Genomic DNA, 16,446 nt, shown 5'->3' on the forward strand with positions numbered 1-16,446 from the left:
TCTAGCCTTTTGTAATTTTACAGGTGAGAGTGATCAGAAGCAGTAGCTATGTGAGGAGAGAGAAGGGCTCATGCCAGAGATGTTATGGGCATAGAAATGCAGAGATTTTCCATGACTAGATATGTAGGGTGAGCGAGAGTGAGGAGTCAAGGAGAACCTTGAGGTTATAGACTTGAGACGTGAGAATGATGGGGGTGCCTTCTACAGTAACAGGAAATGCTTGAGAAGGGGAGGGATCATGAGCTTGTTTCTGTATGTATTGAATTTGAGGTCTGTGGGATATTAATTTTAAGATGTTTCATAGGCAGTTGGCAACGTGGGACCAGAATTCAGGAGAGAGAACAGGGATGAACTCCTAGATCTGGGTTTACCCTGTTATTGTGAAAGTGGGCAAACTCTGACTACTGAGGTACTTGAGAGGCTGGAGGCAGAGTTCATTACAGCAACCTAGTGAATCTCTGGAACAATGGTTAGTGAAAGTATGATCTTCTAAGGAGGCCGTTGTGTAGTTTCTCCTGCTTTACGAAACCAATTAAATGGGGACTGAACTTTATTTTTTTACAGACAGATAAGAAGGGGAACTTTGTATACCTGACTCCATGAAGATGAATCCCCTTTGCATTTGGTTATCCAGCGGCAGTCATCGTGAGATGAATAGTTCTGATGGATTTGCTTTATTCCAGTAATTAGAACCCACTCAAGTGGCAGAGGGCACCTGTTTAGTGGTATTAGGCTTTAGGTATGGATCTCTTCCATCATACCGCCATACAAACCTGGGCAGATCGATCAGCTGGTGAAATTTAAGCAGGTGATTGGGATGATGCCTAGCAGCTGACAGCACAAATGGATGTTCTGTGGTGATGGTGGGAGGAGACATTGCTAGGTGGGTAGAGAGTGAGGATAGCCTATCCTAGGTATGGTTCTTGGAATACAGGATTGAATGGAAAATGATTGTTCACCACCCCATGGGAGTGATCTGTCCTAGGAAATCCTCCAAAGTTCCCACCCCATTTGGCCATTTTTAGCCACCCACGTGTATGTTATCTAGACTTGAGGCTTTCTTGTGATGAGTCCCATGAAGACAAAGGAACAGAGTTTCCCAGATTGGGGGATTGTTCTTTTTTTTTTTTTTTAAAGCAATTGGAGCCAAGCAACTTGCTCAAGGTTACACGGCCAGTTATTTCTGGGTGTGGTGCTCAGTATCTGAGCCCAGATTTGATCCCCAGGTCACCCCGACACTGGGGCTGGTGCTCTTACTCCCAGGGGTATTGTTCTAATTACAGCACTGTGTGGGAACTGGAGTCCATGTGCACAAGTTAATGTGGCTTTGAAAGGTGAAGTCATCAAATATATAAAGGATTTTTGTGAGTCCACAAAGGCACCTCATTTTCCATTGGAGATTTTTTTGGGGGAAGTCACCCAGGGAAGAGCACCTTTGCTTAGGTAGCAGAGGGATAGGGAAGACCCATATCCAGGTCACAGTTATGATGGCTAAACAAGGTGAGTATATTTTTGGACTGGATACTGTGAGTTCTTTGGTGTCAGTATCTGTGCTAGAGCTTATAGCAACTTCTGTGCTGGATTTTGGGTAGTACCAACTACAGACCTTTGGAATTGTTTAAGCTGTCCTATGTAGCTGATATTAAGTGATATCAGGTCCCTTAGTAGGTGACAACTATTCTTCCTTAGTCATAGAGCTGAAGGAGGATAAAGTACTTAACGACACAAGTTCTCCTAATGATAACTTTGTTTAGCCAGTGATGAAGGTTGAAGGCTTAAAGAGGATCATTTTTATTGTTGTTGTTCAGTTGTGTCTGACTCTTGGGACTTCATTTGGGGTTTTCTTGGGAAGGATACTAGAGTGGTTTGCCATTTTCTTCTCCAGTTTATTTGACAGATGAGGAAAGTGACTTACTCAGCAACATCACTCAGCTAGTTAGTGTCTGAAGCCAGATTTGAACTGAACAGATCTGAAGCCAGATATGATTATCTCTTTTGTTTAGTTGAGTAGTCTGGAGAGAACAGAGCTGCTCAATTAAATATTTTTCTCCTTGGGACCAATAGAAGAATTTTGCTGATGATTCATCACACACAAGTGCTTGTAAGAGCATGTTCAAATTGACACCCTTACAATAACAGATTGTGTACTGGGTTTATCATCAACCTGTTTGTGGGGGCCATGATTCTATGTTGTTATAGACATAGGATCATATAGTCCCCTTAACAAAGAGTGAGGGAGCTACTTTTGCTTAGTGATGATGTTCGTTTTGGTAATCAGAGCATCTACCTTTGAAATATGAGTATGGCATGGTCCTACACAATTCATGATTTGCCTCCAAGACTATCAGCTCTAACACCCTCATTTCACATATGAGAAAATTGAGTCTGAAAGATGTTAAATGACTTGCCCAGTATCACACAGCTTCTAAGTATCTGAGGTTGGATTTGAACTCAAATTCTAACTGACTTTGACTCAAGCACTCTTATCTGCCTTGCTGTTTAACTGCCTCCATTTTATTGCAGAGGAGATCTAAAATTGGGCCTGTTCTCTTCACATGAAGCATCCGGCATTATTAAATTATGGAATGGAATATTGAAGTTACAGCTTTGACATAACCCTGATTATTAGAGTTGACTATCATAGCTCTCAAAAACTGTGTCTGTGATTAATCAGCACTATCTGAAGAGAGAGGCCTCTTCCATCTAGCTCTTTATGGGATCTACCTTCCAGGAAGAATTGCCTAATAAGGATGGATTACTCTGGATTTAATCCTGAATGATCCCTTCTATCCTTTCTTTATTCTACCTCCTCTGTAGAGTCTCTGAGTGCTTTCTTCTCAGAAAGTTCTAAACCTTCAAGGAAAATGCTTCAGGTCCTCCTTCATAGGTAGGTTCACTTTTCCTCCAGGATGGTTTGAACATATTTCTCTTGATTAATTCAGAGGTTAATGGGAGCAGCTTCCATTTGAATTAGTAAATTGTATCCTTTTAACCTTTTTTATTACAAGTAAAGCTATTTTAATTGAATTTTTGTAGTCCACAGGTATTTTGTTGCATCCTCTTATACCTCTGTAGTTACTATCCTGACCTAAAGATTTGCAATACCCAGATGTATCTTTCCATTCAAGAAAGCATAAAAAGGGCAGGTTGGGAAACAAAGGAATGGAGATGTTGGGAGATGCTTTGCTTTCCAGTGACATAGGGAGGTAAAATTGTCTTTTTATAATTACTGGGAACTTGAACACCAGGAAGAAAGAGCATCCCTTGGTCAGTTGGTGGCACTCCCAGATGAAAGGTAGAAATTGCCTTCATTCAGTCCATACAAAAGAAGTGGGCATCCCCTTGGCTTAGGTCTTTAAAGGGGTGAATATTTATTATCAGTCCTCTGATGTGGCTCCCATGTTAGGGGGTATTCTGGACTATGGGTCAGAGAACAGAGAGTGCTTGACAGGAGGTGATGAATCCCAGTTTTGACTCAAGCCCCATGTAACCTCTTAGCTACTTTGCTATATATAGATCTACACTGGAAATCAATGGCTATGTCAGAGCTGTCCTCATTGCTGCTGTATACCTGATGTTTCTGGTGGTGTTCTTGTTCATCATTGATGCTTAGCCTCAGGAGATTTGTTATGAGTTGCCTCTGATATCACCTCTCTTGTGAATGAAGTTAACTTTTTTTTAGAAGATTTTTATAATCTTTGATGTCTTTGCTTTTTTAAAATTTCTATTAAGTTTTTCCTCCAGTGCTATGTATGCTTACAAAACCCTCTTTCTGAAGTCTTCACAAAATACTTTTTGAAGGTATTAACGTTCTTGAGGCTATTTAAATAGTCGAAGATCCTTTATAGAGTTTTAGGACCTTGCCACAAAGAGGTGGAATGTAATAGGAGGGGTGTCAGTTTTATGCAGGCTGGGATGGTTTCCCTTTTGGGGGGCAAAGACACTGTTCTCGAACCATTAATTTGACTTTCTTGTCTTATCTTTTTGATTCACCATTGCTGTCCTGATGAATTCAGAGGTTAAATTAGTAAATTGTATCCTCACTTTTTTTATTGCAAGTAAAGCTGTTTTAATTGAATTTTTGTAGTCCATAAGTATTTTGTTGCATTCCTGAGCTAAAGGTTTGCAATACCCAGATCTAACCTATCTTTCTAGCCATGTTGAACTACTTTTCTTTTCTGTTCTTATCTTGCCTTCTAATAGTCACAGAAATTCAGAGTTGTAAGGAATAGCAGTTCATCTGACCCAGCAGAAATCCCCTTTATAGCTTCCAGACAAATGGTCATCCAGTCTCTGTGTATGTGAATGCCTCCTAAGGCATTTAAATTCCACTGTTGTGTAGCTTCAGTTGTGAGGAAGTTATTCCCTAATTTTGAGCCAAATTTGCTGCTTTGCAAACTTCTAACTTAGTCTCTCTCTTCATGCAATTTCCTGGACTTAGAATGTATTCTCTAATCCCTCCTTTCCTCCTCTCTCCTTCTCACCATCTTCAGCTCTTAAAGTCCTTTCAGACCCAAATGATGTAACACCTTTTCCATTAAGCCTTTCTCAGGTATTTCCATTCTCCCTTCCCCCTCAAACTGAAAGTACTCTCAAATTTCTCACAATATTTTGCTCCAAACTTATTAAACATTATCATATCATATATGGTTAGTTGTGTAAATGTCCGTCCTTCTTCCACCTGCCCATTAGAACATAAACTCTTTGGAAGGGTCTTAAGTTATATCAGTCTTTATACCTACAGCACTCTATCCATTAGGCTCTGCTGTATTCTTAGCTCTTTGCAGCAAATTGACTTAAAGGTAGAAAAGCTCAGCAGTTTGAATCTTAATTTAAAAAGAGGCTTTAGTACTATATGCTTCCACATGTGCATCTTTTTTGTTCGAGGTGCAGCTTTTTTATAACAAAGCTGTAATGGAGTCACAGAAGTTTTGCAAAATCAGTACATAAAAAACAATCATGAATAACGAACAGACATGGTTATGAGTAAGAGAACTGGCTACACATCTCATTGGTGTGAAAAAGGCTATATAGGGGACCTTTGAAGCATAGTCACGCACACAGAGGATTAATAACAGTAGCAGCTTTGTCTCCAAAAGTTAAGGACACTCATGTTTAGTCAGCTTGTCTTGAATGATCCAGGGTAATCACTGTCACATCTGAAACCTCCACTGAATTGTTTCCTGCTTTTTGGAATGAAAATGACAAGTGCCTACATTTCCTGCCCTAAGAATTTGTGATGCTTTCAGAACATCCTCAAGCACCTCACTTTACCACTCAGCAGTAATGTCTTTATTGTCATCCTCTGTTCCTAAATGACAATGCAGTTTCCTGTTTAGATGGAAGTGATGATCAGCTTCTCCCACATTATTATGCCAAAAGACTACTTCTCTTTGTCTCCCTGTCTGTCATGCTATTTTCTCAGTATAGTGATTGTTATAACCTTGTCTAAAGACATGGCTACAGGATACAGAACTGTTCATAAGCTTTTTTTATTTTACTTCACATGGTTCGCTTTGGTGCTTACATAATGAATCTAGTTGTGTGAATGGCCTTGTCTTAAGACTAAGTGGTTTACTGTCTAGTTCTACCTTTGCTCTCTGGATAGGGTTGCCAGGTTACTTCCTTTATATTTTCCCAAAGTCCAAGCCTACTCAACACTGTGTGCCATTTAAGAAGTTTGAGAGACATAGTCTCTGGGTAATTTAATCATTTTATTAATAAGGTCAGCATGTTTATTAATAAAAGGATGGCCATTTGGCTGTCTCTCTCTTAGACCAAAGATCCCTCATGGTGGTGGGTTCATAATGTATATGCTCTTGGAAGAGTAGATGTTCCTGAGGGGGCACTTAACCCTGATTGGTTAACAATTAATGATAAAATGAATATTACAATGAGAGGTTGGATTATATTACAATGAGAGTCTTGGACTACTGACTTGGATCACCAAAGTCTTGGTCAAAGATACTTATCAGTTTCCATATCACCTGTCTGACAAAAGGGATGATCCACATTTTTCCAGGCCTATCTGAGCAAACACAATGAACAGGAATGTACCATTAGTCTAAACTGGAATTTCTTTTACTGTCTCATTAGATCTTGGTCTGGGTAAATCTTTGGAGAGAAATTTCCCACACTGATTAATTTCTGGATGAGAAAGTTATAAAAGGGGAAAAACCCTTGGTTGTGGTTGAATAATTAGTTATTAACACAAGAGTGAAATAATAATTTCTCACCACAGTTTTATTTTTTTCAAAGCTTTATCCCTAGAAATCTATAAGTTGTTTTTTTAAATGTATTACCAAGAATTTTTTCTACTAAATTTAATAAAATCATTGAGCATGAACCCTTCCCAGAGATTCTTTATACTTTTTGAAAATGTAAGTTTTCTAAGGAAATATGTTTTGCATGATTGCAAATGTATAGCCTGTATCAAATTGCTTACCATCTCAGGATGGGGGGAGAGGAAGGAAGGGAGAGAATTTGGAGCTCAAAATTAAAAAAAAGAATGTTAAAAATTGCTTTTAGGGGCTACTAGATGATGCAGTGAATAGAGCACTGGCCCTGGAATCAGGAGGACCTGAGTTCAAATTTGACCTCAGACACTTAACTTTTACTAGCTGTGTGACCTTGGACAAGTCACTTAAATCCAATGGCCCTGTCCTCCCCCCTCCAAAAAGCAAAAAAAAAAAATTGCTTTACATGTAATGGGGGAGGGGGAAATATTCCTTTTTTTTTTTTTTTTGAAGTGTAGTTTTCTTTCTGGGGTTTATTTTGTTTTAGAAGAGGACAAGAAGGTTTTTCCTCCTCTGTCCTGATACCTACTGTATTTAGCTTCAACTTGATTTATTTCAAATATTATCAATTCTCAGTTGTTCAGGAGTAGATGATTATCATAATGAGTCACAGGATTTCACACTCACAACAGTGGCGTCATGCTGCTTTTAGCAAATCTTCCAGTAGCCACATCATTGGAAATGTGAAAAGCCAAGAGCCAGGGCATGAGAGAGGCTTTTTTCCTCTCTTGTTCATTGTGTTATATGAAAAATGTAGAGATTTAGGACGAGATAATGACAGTATTGAACACAGCTAATTATTTAAGAAAAGATTCATCCTGTAGGCTCTAGAAGACTTGCCAATTGATGCTGCTGCAGTAATGACAGATCTCTATCTGTATCTCTGTCTCTGTCTCTCTATCTCTAATCTCTAATCTCTATCTCTATCTGTCAATCAACAAGCATTTCTTAAGTGCCTGCTGTATATGCCAGGCATTGTGCTAGATTCTGGGGATAGAAGTACAAAAGAATGAAATAACCCAATTCTCAAGGAGCTTACACTCTAACAAGAAATATATGTCTATATCTCTTTTCTTGAGAATCTCTCATATATATGTACATATATATGCATATATGTGTATAACAAATAAATACAAAGTGGTTAAATGCCAAGTAGTTTGTGGGGAGAGCACCAGCAGTTGGGAACAGGAAAAGCTTCACATAGAGGGCAGTCTTAAGCTGTGTCCTGAAAAAAATGAGTTCTTCATAGGGGAGACAGTCTCACTGCTATGGTATGAAGACAGGAGGTGGGGTGTACTTTTTGTGGAACATAGAGAAGGTGAGACTGTCCAATTGCAGAATGCAGAAAGGGGACTAATAGCTAATGACTCTGGAAAGAGCGTTTTGGTGTCCGACTACAAAAGACTTGTCAGAGATTATGTATTTTATCTTTGAGACAATAGGGAACTACTGGAGTTGATTATGGAGTCAGCGTAGTTCAAGAAGGTCTTTTGATTGTAAAGCATAAAGATTCAAACTTAAACACTTAACACTTACTGGTGGTGTGACCTTGGGCAAGTCACTTAACCCCAATTGCCCTGCTTTACCCCCTCCAAAAAAAGCAAAAGCAAAAGATTCAAACTTAGTTAAAGGACTCATTCTATTCAAGTGTGGGAATAAAACTCATATCAAGTAGTGATTCATAAATTAGGGATTATTAAGAAAGGTAATAATAATAGCTAATATTTGTAAAGTACTTGAAGAGGTGCAAAGTACTTTACAAATATTATTTTATCCTTACAATAGCCTTGGGAAGTAGATGCTATTATCATTCCCATTTTACAGATGAGGAAACTGAGGCAGGCAGATTAAGTGACTTGCCCACAGTCACACAGCTGGTAAGTGTCTGGGACTGGATTTTAACTCAGGCCTTCCAGACTCCAAATTCATCTAGCTTCCTAGGTACCAAATTGTCCTTGTGTTTGTTTTCTTTAGCAACTTGCCTTTTAGGACTGTCTGCTTCATTCACTAATGTTTGTTTAGTTCGTTTAATAAAAGAATTATATTTTTGGTTTAAAAAAAATCATAATTGAGTGAGAAGATATTGTCAATGTGAGTTCTGGCTGTTTGGACCAAGGGGTCAAGACACTGACCATGGTAACAGATCCAAATTGTGGGCTAACCACCACTATGAGGAAATTAATAGTGTTAAAACTGCAGACTTGGTAAGTTTGTGCCCACTTTTGTAACTTTGTAGCTCTCCTATCCTTTGTGGAAAAAAGAGACCCATGCTGAGGCTGTGAGAATCTTCCTTTTTTTTTTTTTGGGTATGTGAGTTTCGTGTGATCAGCTAGGGGCAAGGGACTTCAGTCATGACTCAGGGTATCTTGGCGTCTGTGTTCCCTGGAGAGCTGAGCTTTGTTGTGGTTCCCTGCTTGTCTGTTTCTTCTGGGGGCTCATGAATCTTTCAGAGGGATAACCTTTTGTTAGTAAGCACGGCTAGCAGTGACGGGGCTCGTCCTAATGTGATCACTCTTGTCTGAGATAAAATGATCCTTGACTTGAACATAGATGGGAACAGAATAGGGGATGCAGCAGATTGCAACAGAAGCCTCTTGAATGCTGATCTTGCAAGTTCACTTTTATAAGATATAAAACAAAAAATAAATATCATTCACTGGCTAGTTTAGAACTTTATTAGATCGTCAAAGTTGTTTGTGCCACACAAATCTTATGAAGGATGTTGTATTGGTGATATTGTCCCCCTAGCAGGACTATATTTTTTGTCCTCTCACCTTCCCCTTCTTAAGCCTTGTTAACTCAGTATAAACTTTTAAGGTGTAATTGTTGTTTTTGTTTATAATTATCCCTTCCACACTGGGGGCAGGGAGTGTTAGGGACATGACATCCTTGCAATCTGGAAAATCCATATAAAATTTTTTGGTCTTCCCTTCATACCAGAGAAGAAATCTTCTGGGTTTATGGATTTCCTTCTCTTTTTTCTTGATATTATACGATACTATACTTATATTTTATGCATTTCTGAGTTTCTAAACTTTTTCTGTTTCATCTGCTGACCTTTGTGTGTCATCCGTGGCTTCTGCATAATTTCGCAGCAATTTCCATGTAATTTCTGAATCCGACCTTCAATATATTGAAACCATGATGGGGAAGGTTGTGATGTGGAAGAGATAACTGTAGTTGTTTCAGTCATGTCTGACTCTTTGTGACTCCATTTGGAGTTTTCTTGGCAAAGATATTGGAGTGGATTGCCATTTCCTTCTACAACTCATTTTATAGATGAGGAAACTGAGGCCCAAGGTCACACAACTTTTAGGTATCTGAGACTGAATTTGAACTCAGGTCTTCCTGACTCCCGGCCCTGCACTCTATACCCAACTAAGACCCAGCACTGGTTTTAGCTCAGTTTTCCCTTTAGAACATGAAGGGGCTGAACTGAATGATCTCTAAACTTAATCATCCAGCTTTTAGTCCTGTGACTCTCAGCTTTTAGAAGTTTAATCCCCTAGATTTTACATAATATAATGAGTTATTCCTATGGCCAAGAATTTAATCACCCAATGATCACCCTCTTTTCAATATATACCCTCTTTTCAGCATTTAAAGCTTTTGACACTCTGATTTCAGACATTTTTAGATTGATTAAACATCAGTCCCTCTAATTAAATCTGTCTCTAAGCTCTACTATTCTTTTTTTTTTTTTTTTAAAGCAATTGGGGTTAAGTAACTTGCTCAAGGTTACATGGCCAGTTATTTCTGGGTGTGGTGCTGAGTATCTGAGCTGGGATTTGATCCAGGTCATCCCGACACTGGAGCCGGTGCTCTCACTCACTGAGCCACCTGGCCGCCCCTAAGCTCTACTATTCTTGATATAACACGTTGCATCTGCCCTCTCCATACTTTTGACCAGATTGTCTGTCTCCCCATTAGAATGTTGTTCCTTCTCATTTCCACTGCTTGGAATCCTTCTCTCCCTTCATGACTCCACTCAGATACCACTTCTGAGGATTACTGCTCTCCCTTTGTTGTTAGTTCTGTTCCCCTTCTTCAAATTTCTTTATCTTTATTTTTTTTTTAATATATTGTCCCTCTTGTATCACCCAATTTCTTTTTTTTTTTTTTTTTGGAGGGGAGAAGGCAGGGTAATTGAGGCTGAGTGACTTGCCCAAGGTCACAAGGCTAGTGTTGTGTCTGAGGTCGGATTTGAACTCAGGTCCTCCTGACTCCAGGGCTGGTGCTCTATTCACTGCACCACCTAGCCGCCCCTTATCACCCAATTTCTTGAGAGTATGAATCGTTTTGTTTTTGTCTTTGTTATGCCCATGATCTAGCACAGTGCCTTGCACATGATAGACTTTCAGTAAATTTAGCAGATTGAATTGAGATAGGTATATAGAATCATAGAATAGTAAAACTGTAATGGAATTTTGAGATCATCTGGTTCAGCCTCCCACCTTTACATATGAAGAAACCGAGTTCCAAAGATGAACTAACGTGCACAGGATTAGTTATTCATTCAACAGACATTTTTATTAATCTCCATGTTCCTTATTTTTGAGGAACTTAAATTCTTTTTTTTTTTAAAGCAGTTGGGGTTAAGTAACTTGCTCAAGGTTACACGACCAGTTATTTTGTGTGGGTGTTAGGTATCTGAGGCCAGAACCAATCCTGGGTCTCCCGACTCTGAGGCCAGCGCTCTTACTGCGCCACCTGGCCATCCCTAAGGGGAACTTAAATTCTAAAGAAGGAGGGAAGATATGCACAAAAACAACTTTGAGACCAGGGTAAGTACAATAAGTGTGACTCCTCTGCCTGTTCAACTCCAGAGCCTTATCTTTACATCCTTGTTGGATATTACTTTCCCCCTTATTCCTTCGGTCCAGGCAAACTGTCCTTTCCTCGCCTTTTAACGCACCATGGGACACTCTGGCTCGCACTGGCTTGCCTCCCTCCATTATTGGAATACACTCTTTCCTTATCTCCCCCTATCTCAGAGTCCTTCTTTTCCTCAAAGGTGCAACTCAGATTCCATCTTCCACCTGTAGCCTTTCCTGATCTCTCAAATTGCTAATACAAACTCCTTTGTATTAAGTTGCTTTATTTGCATTTTTATTTATTAACTTTATATTATTGCTAAGTATATATGTGTGTATATATCTGTATATATAGCCTCCCCATTAGAATATAAGCTTCTAGTAGCATTTTTTTGGCATGGTGTGTGCACATAGTAGGTACCTAATAATACTTGTTGATTGACTTCTTGATTGAAAGAGAGATCCTGGAAGACTGTTGAGGAAGGCATATTTCCTTTCAGATAGTGTGGGAAGGTTGTTGAAGAGGTTAGGCAGAGGTGTTCTGAAGCTCAAATGAGATAAAGAATTTAAAGCATTTTGCGAACCTTGAAGTGCTCTATAAATGGCTCCGGTCTGGTTATTACTTGATTCCCTCTGTTCTCTACTGAATTTCTGCTGAACTTAAGCAACATTTATAGAGCAATACAGGAATGAGCTGGTAGATGTTTGATAGCTAGGGTCTCTCTAGAAAAAAAAATTTACACTGACTTTAAGTTAATCTGCATTATTAACACTTTCTTAAGTCTAGACAGCCAACAGAACAATCAATAAAGCCCTGATTTTTAGTGATTCTGAGGTGTAAATACTCATACTGAGAACTTTACCAGAAGAAAAGGAGAATTCCTGGAGGAGATAGCACTTGAATTTGAGGGATGAAGGAGGGGAGAGACTTCAACAGGTGGAAGATGGTGGATAATTCATTTTGAGCATGAGGTATTGTGTGAACAAAGGTATGGCAGTAGGAGAGATCAAAGCAAAAATGGGGGCAGAGAGGCATCTAATTTGTTTGGAAGACAGAATATGTGAAAAAGAGTAGTATGAGATTTGACCAAACTGGTAGGTTGGAGGTCACATAGTGAGTTGATTGAAGACTTCTTTGATAGTGTCTTAGGGGTCAATTGCTTATATTTCCTGTATAAATTAGAAAAGCTACCAAAGTCAGCATGTAACCCTGTTCTGGGAACCTACCCAGAAATGTTATATACAGTGGGTGCTCCTTTGTTGTTCATCCTTTGTTTTCAGAAAGGAACAGTAACATCACAGGTGATATCTTGATTGCTTGTAGTTTGGGTTTAAGTGAGACAATTGTGAGAAGCCATTAGCGTCATTCTCTCTTTCTGAATCGTTGAAGTCCAGTGGTAGGGTGAAAGTCAAGATGACTAGCAGTGGCCCAGGATGCAGTATATGACCTTGGCATTTTCGATGTCTGACCAAGTTCTAAGCACTCCACAGTGCCTGTGTCAGTCGCCTTCATGACAGTAGGAACAAACTGTTCTCATCTGTCCATTCCACCAGGGGAAGTCTTCACATGCTTGGGGTAGACACTTCTTTAACTCATGGGTGGGCTTTCTGCCCCTTGGTTACTCTAAACCTGGTTTAGCCCATCTACCAAGATTGTTTATCAGGGTGTGGCTGCTGCATGTACTTCTTGGAGCTGTATAGGTACTCTATAAATGTTTATTGAATGAATGCTTAAATGTACAAGGGAAGACAAAGTGACAGGAACAACATGGCAGTTAACTTATTAGAAGGAGTCCTGACCCCCAAGGAGTTCAGAGAACTGGGCTCCAGTCCCAAGTGTGCCACTCACTACAAGCTATATGACTTTGAATAAATCACTTACCTTTCAAAAATTTTAATTTTTTCCCTCTCTATTTGCAGCCAAGTGGTGCTTTAGATAGAGTGCTAGACCTGAATTCAGGAAACCCTGACTTAGATACATTCTAGCTATGTGACCCTGGACAGGTGATTTAATGGCTGTTTGCCTCAGTTTCCTCAGCTGACTAATGGGGATAATAGCACCTACCTTGAAAGATTGTTGTGAGGATCAAATGAGATAATCTTTGTAAAGTAGGCACTTAATAAATGCTCATTCCCTCCTCCTCTCCCTTCCTCCCTCCCTCCTCCCCTTGCCTTCGTTCCTTCCTTCCTTCCTTCCTTCCTTCCTTCCTTCCTTCCTTCCTTCCTTCCTTCCTTCCTTCCTTCCTTCCTTCCTTCCTTCCTCCCTTCCTCCCTTCCTCCCTTCCTCCCTTCCTTCCTTCCATCCTTCCATCTTCCTTTTAAATTGAATAGATTGGGTTATATTTTAGCTAAGGTCCCTTCAAGCTTTAAAATTCTTTTATTTTTGTGAGGTTTAGTCAAGCAATCTGTTCACCAAAAAATGAATCAAATTAATTGTTTGATGGTTTCATGGTTATTGTCCAGTCATTTTAATCAGGATAATCATTACTTTATCCTCATGCAGATATACCTGTAGATTTTCCATGTTCTTTGATTAAATTGTAATTAAAGAGCAGAGGGATAAAGCTCCTTGTCCCTAGCAAAGCAAATGACCTGAGAGGGTCTCTCATTTCATACTACAAGTCTTCCTTTTTTTTTTTTTTAAAGGTGTCTGACATGCTGTGGAATTTCTAAAAGTTCCAACTGTTTAATATTTGAAAGAATCTGTATTCCAAAGGAGCAGGGCTCCTAAGTTTCAGGAGGTTTTTTAGATAACTACACTCATTCTTCTCTAACAGGGAAATAAATGCCCGACTTGATGCAGTGTCAGAGATTCTCCTTTCCGAGTCCAGTGTGTTTGGTTACATACAAAATCATCTGTGCAAATTGCCTGATATAGAGAGAGGACTCTGTAGCATTTATCACAAAAAGGTAAGTTGGTAAAAATCATAGAGAGAAGTCAGGGATGATGGAAGACATTGTTTCTGTTCTTTGGTATCTTTAGTTTAACAAACACAACCTTGCACATAGCAAAAGAAAGTGTTTGACTCATCCAAAACTTAAATCATGCAAATTAATGTAATCTGTATTTATCTGTGGTAAGAAATACAAAGTTGGCATACTCAACTGACCCATGCAAGAACATGTAATGGTTACTTAATTTCCTCACCTTCTGTTTTCAAACTATAGTCCACTAGAAAGCTGGGGAGGATTATTTATTTAAATTAGCCTTGTCTCTTAAGACCTATAAACGTCTGCTCATGTGACCATGTAGGAGTTCTACTTGGACATAAGCAGGTATGCAAATGCCAACGCTGCAATAATGATTTTAACATCACATTTAATATAGTTTCATATATATTTTCCAGTAAAATGTACAGTATATTCTATTTTACTTTGCCTTAACAAAATCACTCAGGACTACAATAAAACATAAAGGGAAAAGCAGTTTAATAATATATAGGCAGATACTTCTCTTTAACTTCTCATTTTAATCTGGGATTTGCTAAAATCCTCAAGGAAATCCATGATGAGGTACCAACAAACAAATGTGATGTAATTATACCTTCCTAGATACATTTTGACCTGGGAGCTTTTTACACATTCGGGGACAAGCAGAACCAAACTAATTTTCTAAGTTATTAATTTGAAAACTAAGTTTATCCCTAGTTCTGCTTAAAAAAAAAAAGCTTTTCCAGAGAAATTTTTAATTTTTTTGTTTTGTTGTTTTAATGCTTATGTAAATACATACCCCAAGACTAGTTTGATTCATACTGAAAAATGGAGGGAAGAGAAAATTCAGAGACAAATAAGATTTGGAAGATATAAATATTTTATACCAATTTCATTTCTACAGTGATCTTTGAGGTCTCTTCAGCTTTAGTGTCTATGTTCCTATGTACTTATCTATGCTTATTTTTGGTAAATTTGTTAGCTGACTCTTGGAACACATCATTAAACACATGTCTGTTCTTTAACATCAGCATACCCTAAATAAGCTTCTTCTTTGTGCACCAACTGGTGAGTGATGCTTTGGGTACAAACTGTGCCAGTGGTCTGAAATTTATAAAACTAAGGAATTCTGAAGTGCTTTATTTGGATGTTGTGAAAATGGTTAGGCTAGGCCATATGGCTGTGCAGAAAATGCTGGGCAGCAAACACAAATAGGTACTTTTGGAGATGATAATAATAGTGCATACCAAGTGGCACAAGGCTGGAGTTTTAAAATAATTGTCTTTTGGTAGCCAGAATTTCAGATTCAAATCTTGGGGGACAGCCTTAGTCACAAAGGCCAGGGAGACTTGGCTGAAAAATTTAGTCTTTTAATAAAAATTATGTGTTTTTATAAATCCTTTTAAAATGGAGATTCTCAATCTTCTTATGATGTGGACTCCTTTGGCAGTCTGGTGAAGCCTGTGGACCCCTTCTCAGAATAATATTTTAAAATGTATAAAATAAAAATACATAGACTTGCAAAGGATACCAATTATATTGAAATGCAGATATTGCAATTTTTTTAAGTTCACAGACCCCAGGTTAATAATCCGTTTTAGAGTGCCATAATAATAGTTACCCTTTACATAGCACTTTAAGGTTTTCATACTGCTTTATGTATATGATCTCATTTGATCTTCACAACAAACCTGTAAGGTAAGGACTGTTATTATCAGTTCATTTTACATTCCCCAAACTTGCTAGAGAATTGATGTCATCATCAAGTTGAATACTACCTCCCTTTGGCCAAAGATCTTAAGAGTTCTAAATTTCAAATCTCAAAGCAGATGTTAAAGGAAAATACCCCCATGCCAACACTTAATACATCATTGCCTTCTGTTTCCAAAACTTAGGCATGAGGCTAAGTGACTTACCTGAGGACCATACACAGCTAGTATGTATAGTCAAAATTTGAACTTAGGTTTTCCTGGCTCCCAAAACTTAACACTCTTACCACTGAGCCATCATCCTACCTCCGTAGACGTGTACTAGTATAAAAGGAAAGGGCAGGGTGATGCTAAGGGAAATTCTTCTCTCAGACCTCCAGCATTTCGGCTTTTGAGACTTCTATATCAGAAAGGTTCACAGATTTCACAAGCAGAAGTGTATCAATAAATCCCAGTCTCATTTAGTCAGTCAACAAGCATTTATTAAGTGTCTGCAATGTCCCACGTACTGTGCTAAGTGCTGGTGATACAAGACCAAACAAGAAGTGATCACTGGACTCAAGGCTTCCTATTGAGGGGACAACTAATACACATATAAGAATATACAAATTTTGCCTAGACTATAGAGTATGTGCAGGGCAATGATTTTAAGGCTGGAAAAATAGTTTAGAGCCAGGTTGTGAAGGGCTTTAAATG

General features: G+C 38.7%; 1 protein-coding gene across 4 annotated transcripts in view; it reads left to right on the forward strand.

Moving 5' to 3' along the window:
- The window catches only part of MSH3 (mutS homolog 3), a 229,874-nt gene that overhangs the window by 111,019 nt on the left and 102,409 nt on the right, over nucleotides 1-16,446 (forward strand). For all 4 annotated transcript variants that reach the window (XM_069085027.1, XM_069085028.1, XM_069085029.1 and 1 more), the window contains one exon: nucleotides 13,888-14,020. In XM_069085027.1, the coding sequence (XP_068941128.1) occupies nucleotides 13,888-14,020 (133 nt within the window). The remainder of the gene's footprint in view (nucleotides 1-13,887; nucleotides 14,021-16,446) is intronic.

This window comes from Petaurus breviceps, unplaced genomic scaffold (assembly GCF_028583685.1).
Source record: "Petaurus breviceps papuanus isolate PSGF00001 unplaced genomic scaffold, PetGlider_PUasm1.0 175, whole genome shotgun sequence".
NCBI lineage: Eukaryota > Metazoa > Chordata > Mammalia > Diprotodontia > Petauridae > Petaurus > Petaurus breviceps.